The sequence below is a fragment of the Amblyomma mixtum genome, chromosome 3 (assembly GCF_055824585.1).
Source record: "Amblyomma mixtum isolate Tamu chromosome 3, ASM5582458v1, whole genome shotgun sequence".
Lineage (NCBI taxonomy): Eukaryota > Metazoa > Arthropoda > Arachnida > Ixodida > Ixodidae > Amblyomma > Amblyomma mixtum.
The window spans coordinates 204,441,070-204,456,901 of record NC_143014.1 but is presented as its reverse complement, the minus strand read 5'-3'; the positions used below and the strand labels follow the sequence as shown (position 1 = coordinate 204,456,901).

General features: G+C 45.8%; 2 protein-coding genes across 3 annotated transcripts in view; one reads left to right on the top strand and one right to left on the bottom strand.

The window, feature by feature from the left end:
- LOC149353372 (neuroguidin) overlaps positions 1 to 15,832 on the bottom strand; it is a 37,169-nt gene that overhangs the window by 6,576 nt on the left and 14,761 nt on the right. For both annotated transcript variants that reach the window (XM_089582506.1, XM_089582505.1), the window contains exons 8-10: positions 15,758 to 15,813; positions 7,648 to 7,696; positions 1,917 to 2,006 (exon numbers count right to left, since the gene is read on the bottom strand). In XM_089582506.1, coding sequence (XP_089438632.1) covers positions 1,917 to 2,006; positions 7,648 to 7,696; positions 15,758 to 15,813 — 195 coding nt within the window. The remainder of the gene's footprint in view (positions 1 to 1,916; positions 2,007 to 7,647; positions 7,697 to 15,757; positions 15,814 to 15,832) is intronic.
- On the top strand, positions 12,128 to 14,656 carry LOC149353373 (uncharacterized). Its single transcript, XM_089577336.1, has one exon. The coding sequence runs from the start codon at positions 13,102 to 13,104 to the stop codon at positions 14,611 to 14,613; it is 1,512 nt and encodes a 503-aa protein (XP_089433462.1). The 5' UTR covers positions 12,128 to 13,101; the 3' UTR covers positions 14,614 to 14,656.

The window sequence follows — 15,832 nt, the reverse complement described above, 5'->3', positions numbered from 1 at the left end:
ACTTCCAGGAAATAACATCACATTACAGAAGAATTTTAGATACAAGCTTTCTATGCCCACACATACTGCGAGATTCATACCGCTCAATTTCATTGGCATCAATGAGCGCAGGACACTTGTGCAGACACTTCTGGGAAGACAGCTAGAAAAATAACCAGATGCCCTTAGTATCACTGGGAACACAAAAGATAAGGTCAGAGCTTCCTTCAGGAAGCACCAGAAGCCCAGTGCAGAAATATGTCATGCCCATAGCTATGAATCAAAAGGATAGAGTTCTCTGCAACATGCATCGCTGTTTACTCAGTTAGTCTAAAGTGGAAATTGCACTACAGAACCCAGATGTGTGCTGCCGGTCATTTAAGCAGGGCTATGCAAGTGGTTTCAATGGGGCAGCTTTCACCACGACGGCACACACCGCAAAGTCCACACCCCAGAAGGGGCTCCTTTTAACACGAACGCTGCCCACCACTTTCTGAACTGCTCAGCTTGGCAGTCTTCTTCAAGCATAACGCAAGCCTTTCAACTTGGGTACATTGCTGAACAGGACCACTGCCCATCACTACACTGCCTAACATCTCACTTCGGAGGTCGTGGGTTCGGATCCCACCGGCGGCATGTGGTTGTTTTTTCTTCTGCTTTTCTAATCAATTACCTTTAAGCGATAACATGTTCAGTAATATTATAAATTGATCAACACCACAAAAAAAATAAATAAACTAAAAAATCCCCTGTGCCCCTTGGCTTCTGTGGCTGTTGGCTTCTCTCATATCTCACTGTAAAGAGGAGCAAAGCGAAGCCCACAGGGCAGGACGCTGTACATGCTGTTTAATTAACACAACTGCTTCAAGGGGGACGAAGCAGATAAAAGGGACACATTCACTGAAAAATATGATTCACATATCAACTGTTTTCCGTGTTCCCTGAAAGTGAACCTGGTCAACTGTAAGGCTCTGCAGCAGAGGAGACCAGTGTGCATGCAATGCAGAAGTTAAGTGGAACAAAAAGCTTAATAATGCCATGGCACTACATTTCAGAGGTTTCATGCGACGAGTAACTAGTCCTTACTCAACCCTCCACTGTCTGAGTAAGCAGGAAGAAAACACTCCTTTCTACTGCACACTTGGGAGTGCAATCTGCATGAAGCAGTCCTGTGCAAAAACTTTGGAAGCACTAGCCAGCCGCAAGACCTCAGGATTGTTCACACTCTTCCCAAACAGGAGGCTGATATTAGCACAAAGAATAATCAACTGCACTTCATTGCAAGATAGTATGGTGACACCATCTGTTGTGCAATACTCTAACAAAAGGCTCATCGTCATTCATTGCCTATGATTCACTAAGAGATTTGTCGTTCGTCCCCGATTTTCCGGTGGTACACATTATAAAAGTAAAAATGGTATCCATACTTCTGAAAGTGTAAATTGAGACGGAAACTGGGACTTTTATGCAAGGTGACAGCAAAGCTGTCAACTTTCCAGGGGAGAAAATGCTGGTAGCGTTCCTGAAGGTTTGGTTTGGTTTATTGGGGTTTAACGTCCCAAAGCAACTGAGGCTATGAGGGACGCCGTAGTGGAGGGCTCCAGAAATTTCGACCACCTGGGGTTCTTTAACGTGCACTGACATCGCACAGTACACGGACCTCTAGAATTTCGCCTTCAAGAAATTCAGCTGCCGTGGCCGGGATCGAACCCGCGTCTTTCGGGTCAGCAGCCGAGCGCCATAACCACTGAGCCACCGAGGCGGGGGCGTTCCTGAAGGATAACTCCAACGACCCCCCCCATAAGAAGTGCTAATGAATTGCCAACTTCGCTTATGTAAAACAGCAATGCCTCATTATAGTAAGATGCTGCTCATGCTACTTTAAAACTGAACAAGAGCTGCACTGTGAGAACAAAATATCATTTGCAAAATCTTACGTCTACGTCATCGGCATCTAAAGCTGAAAAATCTCCAAACGAGGTCAGGTCCTTCAGGCTTGACATGGTGCCAAACTGCTTCCCCAGGTTCTGCAAGTACAAAAAAACAAATAAATGCACAAAACTATTAGGACATACACTGCACAATGTCTGGTCAAGGATTTTAAATTGTTTTGAGCACTGAAGGGGAAACGATAGATGCTGGGTTAAATGCAATAAAAATTTGGTGCCGTTATCCTGTTGATGAGCTAGCAGTGGGAACTAGAAATAAATTAATGAGCACCATTCATCATGCACTGCACAAGGAAGGTGATAATCAGCTATGTAATGTCCACATATGTAGAAACACACATAGTAGAAACAAGTCATTTTGCTCTCTAGCTGGCAACATTTTTGGATGTGGTCATCTCTACATCATATGCACACTGTGTGCCAAACACACATGGAGTGGTATCATCACTTTCCATGCATTCGCTCCCACCACAGGCCAGCTGGAAGGTAGTGCTACAGTGCATGTGCAAGTCTACATGAGCACATAAAGAGCTCAGGCCTCTAATGCTCCATTTGACAGTGCCTTACAGCTCACATGACCTGATAAACTTTTTTTTTTTCTTCTTCTGAACGGTAAGACAAAGCCATACCTAGCCTGCCTCATTTTATGTCCCAAGGACATGCAGCCACCTATAATAAAACTGTGATACATCCTACCGTTTGAGACAAACAAAAAAAGATGTCAATGAAACATCGGTTGTACAGTAGTAGTCTTAGTTTTCAACCATTGATGCCAAGATGGTTGCAGGATTGTGTACTTGCTGATACCCTACTAATGTTTATGAATTCATCTCACAGTAACCAGAATAATGAGTTACAAAGATACTAAACTGTAAAGGGGTTTGACCTAACATGGCCAAGGTTTAGAGATATACAGTATCTATCCCTTTAAGAGAAAGCCCTAATGTTCTCGATGATTCCGCTCATGCAGGGTTCCTGGCAGTCCCTACTGCACCCATGGGCATATTTACTATTCCTCAAAGAGGCCTCAGAGGAGTTTCAGAATCAATTAATCCGATTGTTAGACCACACGCTTCACATGCTTGAGTATCTGAGACAAATAGATGCTCCATGCAAAACACAGGAAATATAATCTTAGTGTGATGATTTACTGCAACTACTTAAGCCTGTTTCAAATCCTCACCTTCCTTCATACGTCTTACAAGTTACCTGTGGTCAGTGTTAATCTGAACAGTGTAGCAGGGAACGCAGGCCGTGCAAATGTTGCAAGTCACATGCCTAAACTTTTAGTTACTGGTAACAAAAGAAAACATATGTAGCTGTCACTGGGAAAAGCACCATAAGCACCATGCCTGTGCCGTTAAGCGGCTGACAGCACAATACGGAACACAACAAGAGACCGGAGCAGGTTAAAGGCCATTTTTCATTGCTGGTTACCGTATTTACTAGAATGTAACGCGACCACGACTGTAACGCAAGGGTTGACTTTTCGGATGTGAAAAGGAGGAAGAAAAAAAACACGACTGTAGAGTGAGGATAGACTGCAAGCGTGCGACGGAAAAACCGAAAGAACCCGAATGTGGGCCCCCGGGCCTTCGGCCCCCAAAAGCCTTTTCGCAGGCTGTTGCAGTTAAACAATTCCTCGCGATGTTTCCTCCATCCCCTGATCGCCCAGACGTCTTGCAGCCGCTGAATTTCAGGCTTTCTCAGCAAGCAAAATAGCGCCGCGTTTGAAGCCAGCTGTACACTGAACGTGCAAGCAGGCCATACTGCTTGAAGACATGCTTGACCGTTCGACGGGAACAGGCAAACGACTCGAAGCATGGAACGCACACCAACACGCACTGCCACCTAACACGAGAAAGCAAACAAAGAGCTGCTGCCTGTGCGTTAGCCACGTGGCCACGTTTTTGCATCAGTTGCAAGGATTAACAGACAGATGGAGGTGGGATCGCTCCTTTGCTGGCATCTTGGCGGCGATCGCACGTGCTCAGTGCCTCCGAGACTGCCGATTTCTTTTTGCGATCACGGAGGCCACAACCTCGCTATAGGTTGCGAGCATTCGTCAAGAGATCGTGCCCTGGTGGCAGATGACGAGGCGGTGTCCTATTCCGCGAACTGCACCGACACAGACGTAGTTACGGTGCACATAAATTGTGACTTCTGGCTGCGTGTGCTTCGTTTTATTTGTTTTTTCCTCTTTTTTCTTTTCTTTTTAATTTTTTTTCTTCGGCTAGGACAAGTTCTATGCCCACCCGCTACAAATGGCTATGCCACAATATCATCACCATCAGTAACTCTACCTGATGTTGACTCTTGCTAGCTTGTTCTCAAGTTCTATGCCCACCTGCTACAAAGGGCTATGCCATACTATCATCATCATCAGTGACTCTACCTGATGTTGACTCTTGCTAGCTTGTTCTCACCGGCGCCATTTTTGTTTTGTTTTTCCTTTTTGCGTTTACAATTAGGTTGGCGGTTTGCCGCTCTGTCCGAGTAGTTGTGACCCATGGTGTGCGTAGTAGTTGACCGGTTAGTTGGAGTGCACGATTTCGAAAGAGCAGGACGATCAACACACACGTTTGACACATTAAATGATTTTAATAGTGTGCGTTTGGTGCCCTTTTTAGCACTTTCAAACCAAGTATTCGACTGTAACGCGGGGGGTGACATTTCCTTTCTACTTTCGGTAAAAAAACTCTCGTTACATTGGAGTAAATACGGTACACTAATGATGCAAACTGCCCCAAAATTCTTGCAGTAGATTTCACAAATGATGCTGTTAACTCAAGAAATTTCAAAACAATGTGCTCTGGGACCACTTACAGACTAATTTAGTTAAATTTAGTTAATGCTCATTAACTGATCAACTGCCTAAGAGAACTGAAGAGAAAAAAAAATGCACAGCACTAAGAAAACCACCAAATGAGTGCAACTTCTGACAAGCATGTTTTATCTCGATTTTTTTTCCATATGTGTAAGGGTGCATGAAACCTTGGAGGTGCCCAAGATTGTGTCACCATGTATACGCTGATAGAGACTGCAACTGCGCCTAGACATGCCATGACAGACATGCCATGACAGGAGTCAATTAATGCACACTCCAAGGCACAGGATTTTGGAAGCAGGCACCCATGTCAGCCACACACAATGTAATTCCTATGTGCCTCGTTCACGCACTTTCTGTTTTTTTTTTTTTTATTGCACACACCCTGAATAAAGCAGCTGTTAAAAAAATGACATCACAGGAGATTTCTAGTGAAACTTCACAACTCTGAATGAAACTTGTCAGGTGACAAAGGTGCTGTTATGGGCTAGTGGGTGTAACGTGACAAAAAGGAACAGTGCAAACACAGGACACAGCTGAGAACAACGCAGGCACTGACTAACAAGTGGAGTTTATTCGAAGATCCACACACAAATTAAGTAGTGCTGAGGAGAGTTAGCTGAGTCAACATCATGGGCGGTGTAAAGGGCAGAATAAAAGCGATAAAAATGTAAGTGATAAAAGTGACAGGTGAAAACTGGAAACAAGGTAAGTGGTGAAAGATGGACCGTGACTCTGGGGGCTTGGAGGTTTGGTAAAAAGGGGCAAAGAAGATATGTGGCTAAAGGTTTACGTAACAGGCTAAAAATGTATTATCAGATAGGTAGGATTGACTCTGATGTTGACTCTGACGTTGCTGCTCATTTACTTGTGTGTGCATCTTCTAATAAATTTAAGTTGTTAGCACCTATGTCATTCTTCTCTACTTCATCCTGCGTTTGCGTTGTTCCTTTTTGTCTTGTCAGGTGACTTTAATAAACAAGTCTAAACTTAGCTAGTAACCCAGTTGAGGAATAAAAATGCTCTTAGGTGAACCAAACACTTGTCAGGAGTAGCACTTGCTCAAAAGTACACCTCCTTTTTAAGACATCCATTTAAGTTATGCAAGAACAGAATTTACACATAACATGATCCAGTGCGATACTGCAAATGATCAACAGGTAACGCCCCATAAACAGCACAATTTTAAATGAAATTTCATTGCACAAGTTACTGATTGATTTGGAGAACATATAAAGAGCATGCAGAGATGAGAACAGCTGTGAACAAGACAACAATTCTTTGTTTTGTTTTTTTTTTGTCTTTTACTAACAACACGTCGCCAGCTATCTTATATTATTATGCGTTAAGAGAGAGACAATAATAGAAAGGCAGGAGGGTTAACTACTGTAGAAACCGGAATATAGGTCAAACTTTTTTTCAAAAAACCATGCAAAAGTCGACCCCCGTCTTATATACCGGTCATTGGCAGAAAAACTACGGAAGTCTTGCGACAATGGGTGGCTGAAGTTAGCAGCCTCCTTCACCATCGCCATCAGCAGCAGCGCGGTATGGCAACGTTATGGCACCGCCAATTTGTGTTTCCGTTGTCACAAGGTTATTTTGGTTTGTGACTGGGTGTTGTCGGCGTGGAAATCTCTCCCCGCAAAGATGGTGCACAAGTCTTTTAGAAAATGCAGCATAAGCAATGCGCTAGAGGGCACAGAGGATGATGCTCTATGGCACGTGGCAGCGAGAAGCAATTGTCATCTGACTCAAGTTCGGTCGACTCTGATGACTCGGAGTAACGCTTGTGCACTTCGTGCCCTCCTCTGTACTGTACACCCAGCCAATTCTTTAACAGTATCGCGCGACCATTGCCTCACGTGTTTCTCAGCACCTTATCACGGAGCGGCGAAAGAAGCGAGAGTAAACGCAAGTGTACACATGTGCATATCTCACTTGTTTCACCACTCAGCGCCGTTAATAAGGCGCTGACAAGCACACAGGTCGATGGTCGCGCAATAGTGTTAAAGAATTGGCCGGGTGTACATACAAGCAGCATCTAAATGAAAATAAATACTGTCACCATCGCGCAGCCAGTTGAATTGCATTTGTTTCAAAGTAAGAGTGTCTTTCGATACTTTTGCCCATGAAAATGATTTTTTTTTCATTTTTAGAATTGGTTAGCTGGGGGGGTTGATCTATATTCCAGTTTTCACGGTAGGTTATGCCTGGTTTGCTACCCAACACGTGGGGAGGGTGACGAAGGGAGCAAAAGAATAACAGGAATAGAAGAACAGAGCCCAGTAGAGAATGCAGTAGGGTATGCATTAAGCTATACAGATATATATGCTATCCACCTAGGGTTATCAACCATAATAAGTAAGCTTTGACAAAAAAAATGCAGCAGACTCCTTAGCTGAACTTCAATCCCGAATCGCTCATTTTCCACCTTCCTCATTTTGAAATGACTGCGTTAACATATCGAAGGTAAGGCCCCTGCACTCTGGACATAAGAGTAAAAGCAGAGAACCAAACGTGTGTGTGTGTGTGTGACGTGCACATACACATACACATACAGTGGGCAGGATTTTAGATCATTGCCTTGTCTTTTGGCGCAGATGCTGCCAGGTCTGCGCCTCATTTGGTGCAGGTCATTTGGCGCAGGCCTGGCAGAATCTACCAAAATTTTACTACAGTGCAGCTTCCTTAGCTGATATGATGAAAATGACAGTGCAAATCACCCTGATGGCACCTCTAAGCACCTTTTTCCCCCCGAAATCTACCAGTGAGAGTTTCTCTTTGCAGCCCTCAGAACAGTCAGTGCTCCAATGAACATTACATAACCAGGTGCGAGTGGAGAAGCACGACACCAAACAATGGCACATTATGCAAAGCCAAGCAACTCACCTTTTCCTTTTTGCTCAGTGAAAGCCTCAGCATGTTGTCTTCCTCATACCTACGAAAAGAAAACAATGGATGCACACTACTTTAGAAAACAATTCTTCAACACTGGTTAACAGCCTTATATAAAGCCAAATATTCAACATTTCAGTTTACACCTCAGAATGACAAACCAAATGCGCACTGTTGCCAGCATTTCATGTGAGTGGCTGTGATAGCTGAACTAATGACGTTACCACAAATAGTTTGCTTTCTCTTAACAGCACACCAGAATTTTAGTTAGCATGTTTTAGGCAACAGCATTTCTGCATGAAATACCTTGAAATCCTGCCTGCCAAATTTTTGGGGAATACTACAATAGAATCCTTATACAGTCGTACCTCGATATAGCAAGTACTGCTTGCAGCCGAAAATTTCGTTAAATTGCGAGTTTCGTTAAGTCGAGGTTCTTATGTTTCAGCGGTCCAAATAAAGATGGAGGTTCTAAACATAATCAGGGAATTAAGCAAATAAACTCCGGAAATAACAGCACTATTAAGAGCACCAGCTGACCTTTTGTGTATCAAGAGCGTAATGCCTGACAGCAAACTCATGCGAATGCATTTTTCCCCATACGCGCACGGTTGAGAGTAAATCTGCAGCAAGCACCATGCCTAGTACTTATAGCTGTCCCCAGATGTCGCCACAGTTATCACCGTCATGGTTTGTCAACAGTTTTTTTTTTTTTTACAATAGCGCTGGCACTTTGTGCCGCGAAAAAAAAAAATCATGCAAGCTCCCGATCTCTAAACTTGAATCTTCTTTTGAAGAAAATTTGAAACAGTAATTACCTCAGTGAAACCGCGATTAGCCGCTACAGCACTTCACACTCGTTGATACTGCGCTCAGTAATGCAATTGCAACGCTAATTCATGAATGATAAAATATTTATTTCGACTCTGCGCAGAGCAATCCCACCCGATTCATGCGGAAGCAAAGAACTCCATCAGCTTGCTTTGATGCTTTTTAAAAGATAAGCATCGGTGTTATAAGGCACTCGTATGTTGACAGGGCTACCAAGGCCTGCTCATGTGAGTGTGCGCCCGCGTACGTGCGTAAGAGATCCGTGCATCCATGACTTGTTTTGGTGTAGCTGTGCTGCTTGCCTCCTGTAGTTCTTGGTCCAAGTTGTCACCCTCCATTCCTATGCCTGTGACACTCTGGATTATTGTGTCATCGTCCAGCTCTTCAGTTGTCACACCGCAAGCATCACTGAAGACAAATTCCTCGAGCGTGATGTCGCTGGGAGCACTGCCCTGATCGCAGAGCAACTACCAAGAATCAGTGACATCCGTAGTGAATGCCGTACTTTCATCGCCGTCATACTCTTCACACTCTACTTCGTTCATACAAATGGCCTCCCGGAAGCAGTCGGCCATGACCTCACTCTTTGTCGACTCCCATGACTGCGAAAGCATCTCCAAGGCCATGAACACGTCAATATTTGTCTCTCTGCGGAGCTCGATGTTCGGCAGATGCCTTTCAATGACCCGCTTGCGGTATGCACACTTGACACTATTTATACCGTATTTACTTGCATAAGAGGCGCACAATAAGCACACACCTAGTTTGGTTGCAAAAAAGCATTTTTCTATTTCCGCGCACAATAGGCACACCCTGAACTTGGCACTGTTATCAATACTGTATTTACACGACTGCAAGCCAACCCCCCCCCCCCCCCCCCCCCCCCTCTTTATTTTAACAAAGTTTTTGCTGAACAGACTACTAGTCCTCACTATTGCTACTGCAGCTGCTGCAGACTTACAGTACATACAACATCGCGTGGAACAGCTGCACAGAGTTTTCAGGGATGCTCACGTTAAATGTCTGTTTGGAAAGTTCATCTGCAGCCGGAAACCTTCCCGACTTAGGCCCACAAAAACTTTGGCGATCGGAGTCGAAAACAAAAAATTTGGCACGCCGCATGCGCAACTACCACACTTTTTGGCCACACCAAATTTCCGGCCTGCCGCATGCTTGCCGTGTTTGACAGCAAACTCCCAGCCGTCTAGCTATTAAGGTGCTTGCCCGTCGTGCTAAAATAGCAACATTCAGTGGTGGCACCCGAAAGCAACAACTACGAGCTACCACAGATCCCGGGCCTTTGACAGCTACAAAAAACTGGAGCTGGTGATGCTGATGCCGATATGGATAGCGAAAGCTCGTGGCAGAGAAAAAAGTTGATGATGATGATGACCTTGCTCTCGGGCGCCACCTGTGGGTGGCACCTGGAGCTCCTGTGCGCGCGTGAGGCCTCCGTGCTTGCAGCCGGAGCCAATCACGGAGGCCACGGCGCGTGCATTTTGAAGGCTATTCCTGCGTGGGTCACGGGAAGTTTCGGTGAAGCCCTTACACGGATCTCTTTATTTTATTTAATATTTCCTTCGGGAAAATGGTGCGGCCCGTACACGGGAGCGTTTATGTGGTATGTTTAACACTGCTAGTTGAAAAATTTCTGGAACTCTTACCCCATGTAATAGGTGCACGCCAAACTTTGAGCCAGATTTTTTGAAAAAAAAGTGCGCCTATTATGCGAGTAAATACGGTAATTCTCTGGTAAAGTGGTTGTATCAGGGAGGAGCAGTTTGCCGGGAAGTATTCAAGCTCAATGTTGGAGAGCGCACAGTCCTGAACATGGTGAGCCGAGAAATTACCCAAAAGGAGGCAGATGTTTCATTCTGCCTTGCGCATTTCGGCATCCAGGTCCTTCAGCCAGTTGCTGAACAAATCCCATGTCATCCACGCCTTCGTGTTTGAAGAGTATTTGACTGGCATGCTCCACTTTCCGCTGAAGCAATGTGGCTTCTCACTCGTTCCAGTTACGAATGGCACACGTTAATTGCTGCCGTCCATGTTTACAGAGAACAAAACAGTCAGGCGCTGCTTACTGTGTTCGCCACCATGACACTTTTCATTTTTCAAAGCCAATGTCTTCCTTGGCAACAGCCGGTAGAAAAATGCAGTCTCATCGGCATTACATATGTTGGCGACATTGTAGCGTTCCAAAATGCCAGGGACACGATCACGCAGCCAGTCTGCTGCTCCAATTGCATCTGCTTGAGCAGACTCGCCGCTGGCCACCTTCCCTACAATACCATGCCGTTCCTTGAATCGTTGCAGCCACCCACTGCGGGCCTTAAAATCGTTGCACCCAAGGATACAAGTGAAGTTGAGGGCTTTCCGCTGAAGAATGGCCCCGCTCAACGGCATGTTTTTTGCACGCATATCCAGGAACCATGAGAACAGGGCTTTTTCGATGTCAACGTAAGCTGCTTCTTTCAGCTTTTCTCTCTGTTGGCCTGGGCCACCAGCACAGACGGCACTGATGATATTTCTTTCAACTTCAAAACTGTTGATAGCGAGCTTGATGAATTTCCGTACCTTTCTGCAACAGCCTTCTTTTTGCCACTCATCATTTCGGTGATAAATTTGGCCTTCACATCAAGGCTCAAAATCTTTCTCTTCCGAGGTGCACAAACAGGAGAAGAGCCTATGCACAGCGAGACGATCAAACACACAACTGGTCGGAGAAACGTGTGCGGCGAGTGGCCGAACGCGGTTCATACGCTTACTTCTGGTTGGAGCTTTCAGGTTTCAACAGGCCTGTGATGTCAAGGCATGACGCGTTCCGGAGCTTGGAGCGTGCCCGCTGCAGGTTTCATACGCATGCGATAGATGGCCCACTGGTGTGTTCCCCTTCTGCTCTCCTCTACGGATTGAAGCCCGCCGGCAAAATTTGTGTATTAAACGGCACATAGAAATCGTTGTCTGTCCCAGGTAAGGTTTTCATTTTCACCTGCTTGTCAAGGAAGCTCCTGGTACGTGTGGGCGATGTGCGAGGACTTCGTAAAATCGAAAGTGCAGTATAAAATGACCTTGCTAGAACGCGAAAAAAAATACCAGGTTTTCAATGGGGCAGAGAGTGGGAAATTTAAAAAAAATGAGTTACTCTGCGAATTTTGCTAAACTGAGGTCCGTTATATCAAGGTTCGACTAATTTTTTCCCAATTATTTTTTTAAAAACTACCCTTGCAGCATGTTTCATTTAGTCAACAAAGAAAATACATCATCATCATCATCATCATCAGCCTGACTACACCCACTGCAGGGCAAAGGCCTCTCCAATGTCTCTCCAATTAACCCTGTCCTTTGTCAGTTGCCGCCACTGTATCCCCGCAAACTTCTTAATCTCATCCGCCCACCTAACTTTCTGCCGTCCCCTGCTACGTTTGCCTTCCCTTGGAATCCACTCCGTTACCCTTAAGGACCAGCGGTTATCTTGCCTTCGCATTACATGCCCTGCCCAAGCCCACTTCTTCCTCTTGATTTCAACTAGGATGTCATTAACCCGTGTTTGTTCCCTCACCCACTCCGCCCTCTTCCGATCTCTTAACGTTACACCTATCATTTTCCTTTCCATAGCTCTCCGCGTTGTCCCTAACTTAAGGGGGGACACGGCTCTTTGGCACCGAAAATCGGCCCAAAAATCAGATTTTCAATCTTTTCATTTTCGTGTTCCTCGCACCATTCCGCATCTGCATGCAAATTTTCATCATTATACCCCGCGTATTTATGAAGTTATAGCGATTTAAAAATGCAGTTACACGCCCACTGCCCTTTAAATTGTGGACAAACGACACGCAATTTCGATCGCCCGGCGCATGAGAACTACGCGCTCCATCGCGGCCATTTTGGTCTTGTTCGAAAGAGCGCGCTTTCGGCTATTTTTTTTTTTCGGGAAGCAACCCTGTACGCGCCGCCTTCTCCCCAAAAAACGAACAAAAAGATAGCATGCAGCGCACGCTGCTATTGGCCGGTTAAGGCACGTGATCAAAATGGCGTCGCCTGGTTGGTTCCGGCAAGCTAGCCCAGGAATGCGGACGCCCAGCGGCGCCATTTTGTCTTTCTGCCGACCACGCTAGTGCTATCTAGTGCAACGCGAGAACCATGCCAGGAGGCGCGAAGAAGTACCGCTCTGTGCATGAGTTCGGGCGAAAGAAACCGAAGAAGCGCGTTAACAATGTGACATCGTTGTATACTGTGCAACAAGCAAGTGCCAGTGCTACGGGATTGTGTGACGATCCCGTTGCGGGCGGCGACGCTGCTCCGATTGAGCTGGATAACGGCGACGATCCCGTTGCGGGCGGCGACGCTTCTCTGATTGAGCTGGATAACGGCGCCGTTCTTCGTGCCGACAGCAGTCGCGTACGAATTGACACCGCGCCTGTCACTAACAGTGACATAGCTTAAGTGAGTGCCCGTGAGCAGGCTACGCTCGATCGACTGGCATCGACCCTGGCGACGGCACGAAAGACTGCGCTGTTCGCCGATGCAAGTGGTGCGTCCACAGAATCGGACGCAGACGGCGCAGCCTCCTATTTGGTAATTGACCTCAGCATTGCGAACATCCTTCTCGATTCCATGCGGTGCAAAACGTGTCGCGGATGCGTGAAGTTAATTACCAGCGACCAGAGCTATGGCCTCGCCGTGAAAGTGATCGTGCTGTGTGACAACTGCGGTGAGATTGCGGCCGAGTGGAACTCGCGGAGGGTTGATGGCGAGAAAAGATGCAATCCTTTCGAGCTCAATAGTCTGGCTAATCGAGCAATGGTGTCGACCGGTAACGGCCAGACAGCAATGAACGATATCTTTTCGGCGATGGGGTTGTCGCGGCGCGGGATGCATAACAAGACGTTTCAACGGCATCTGAAGAACACTCTGCAACCTGCTGCTACCCGAGCAGCCGCGACCGCTATGGCACAGGCCGCGCAGGCAGTAGCGAAAATATATGATGATCTGTGTTTTGGGCACAGGGGGAACATTGCCGTGTGCTACGACGGCACATGGATGACGCGTGGCCACTCATCACATATAGGCGTCGGTGCCGTGGTGGAACTCTTTACTGGTTATGTGCTTGATTACGTGGTGCTGTCAAATTTTTGTTTGGGCTGCGAAACTGGTTCCAAGCCGAACACTGACGGCTACGAACTGTGGAAATCGCGCCACCAGTGCCAAAAAAACACCAACTGCAAGGCTGGTCAAATGGAGGTAGAGGCAGGCAAAATTCTATTTGAAAGGTCTCTGCAGCGCCACAACATGCGCTACACGACCATTTTATGTGATGGGGACAGTCGCACATTCAATGCCCTTCAAGATGCGGCAATCTATGGCTATATTGAAATAGTTGACGAGGATTGCATAAATCATGTGCACAAGCGGATGGGAGCAGCTTTGCGCAACCTCTTGCAGAGGCACAAGGGTGCAGGGAAGCAAAGTCTCGGCGGCAGAGGAAGGCTCACAGCTGATCTGGTTGACAAGCTGGCAGTATATTATGGCCGAGCGCTGAGATCAAATGTAGGTGATGTGGATGCCATGCAGCGAGCTGTAATGGCGACATATTACCACATCACATCTACTGATGACTGCCCAAATCACAGTTTGTGTCCTACTGGTGAGAAGTCTTGGTGCCGCCACAACGCTGCAAAAGCAAAAGGGGAGCCTGCACCCAAGCATAATTACAGTCTGCCAAGCGATGTGGCTGAAGCTCTTTTGCCTGTTTATAGTCTCTTATCAGAGAAGAGCCTGCTGCAGAGGTGTATTCGGGGGAAGACCCAGAACTCGAATGAAAGCTTCCACTCGGTCATCTGGACCTTGATCCACAAAGAGCGGCACTCGTCACTGTTTGCTGTGGAAGCAGCCACAGCAGAAGCTGTACTGCGCTTCAATGCTGGCTTCAAGCATACAGCAACAGCAATTCTGCAAGAATGCAGTGTAAACGTGACAGCGACTGGCTCCAGAAGGGCTGAAGAAAAGGACTTGCGCCGTAGCGCAAGTTCTGCAAAGAAACGGGCGGCTTCGCTTGGCGCTGCTAAAACCGGAAAAAGAAAACACCGCGACAGCATGCACCCTGACTATGCTCCTGGTGCATTTTGAAAGCATGAGGTCTTTGGGGTTGTCCTTCCTGATTAATAAATATGCTGTGAGGCTTCAGTGCTTCTGACAATCCCCCAATTTCGGTGGTGTTGCATTTTTGAAAGATCAATATCTCCAGTCCTGTTCTTGCTAGTATTGCTATAATTTTTTTTCTTTCTAGAAAGGGAATCCTGCCGAGTCTTATGAAACCAAGGTAAATGCAGTGACCACAAAGGAAAATTTACTGAGAAGGTTATCTTGTCTTGGGTACCAAAATGGACCTTTCCTTTCAAACGTTTCCTACTGCATAACTTTGGCTCAAATTGGCATAGGCCATTAATTTTTGCTCTAGATCACTTTCCATCTGTTTTTGATCTTGTTGATATATCAATCACTGACATTGTTTACACCTACATACTGTGAAATGTTTTTCCTCGTTTTCTCAAAACTGCAATTTTGAGGGTGCTGCAATTTTGGAGGAGAGATATCTCTTAAACTATCTGTGCTATAGCTCCCATTCTTGTCTTCTTAGAAAGAAAAACTCTTGGACAGTGCAATAGGACTAAAATATGTGCAGTTATTATGCGGCAACATTTAGAGAATTAATTATCAATCTTAGGTGGCAACATGGGCTTTTAGTCGTAAAAGTTTGACTTAGTGTAACTTTGGTTCAAATTCTTCTAGCACGTGAATTCATGGCTAGCGGCACTCTATGATCCTTCTAGATCACTTTGGCAGGTCTGTTCTCATCATGCCATAAAGTGTTTAGTAATTAACTCACCTCCAAACGAAGAACATGAATTAGGTAATATTTTGAAAACTATTTCATCTACAAGAAAACTAATCAGATATTTGAAATCAGCATGCAAAAATATATTAACAGTGCAAGTTTCAATCAGATCCACCCATAAATAAGGAAAAAAGTTTTAAGAGGGGTGTCCCCCCTTAAGCCGAACCCTCTTTGTTAGCCTCCACGTTTCTGCCCCATAGGTGAGTACCGGTAGGATACAGCTGTTATATACTTTTCTCTCCAGGAATATTGGTAAGCTACCATTCATGACCTGAGAGAACCTGCCATATGCGCTCCACCCCATTCTTATTCTTCTCGTCATTTCCCTCTCATGATCCGGATACACCCTAGGTCAAATCCAGCAAGCATACTTACTGTACTCGTTCCTGCAATGCCTTGTTCTGTTTTGCCTTGTGGCTGTCATAAGCATCCTGAAAAGATAAGAATCAG

Coding starts and splice junctions, on each gene's coding strand:
- LOC149353373 (XM_089577336.1), top strand. CDS start 13,102: ATGCGGTGCAAAACGTGTCGCGGATGCGTGAAGTTAATTACCAGCGAC.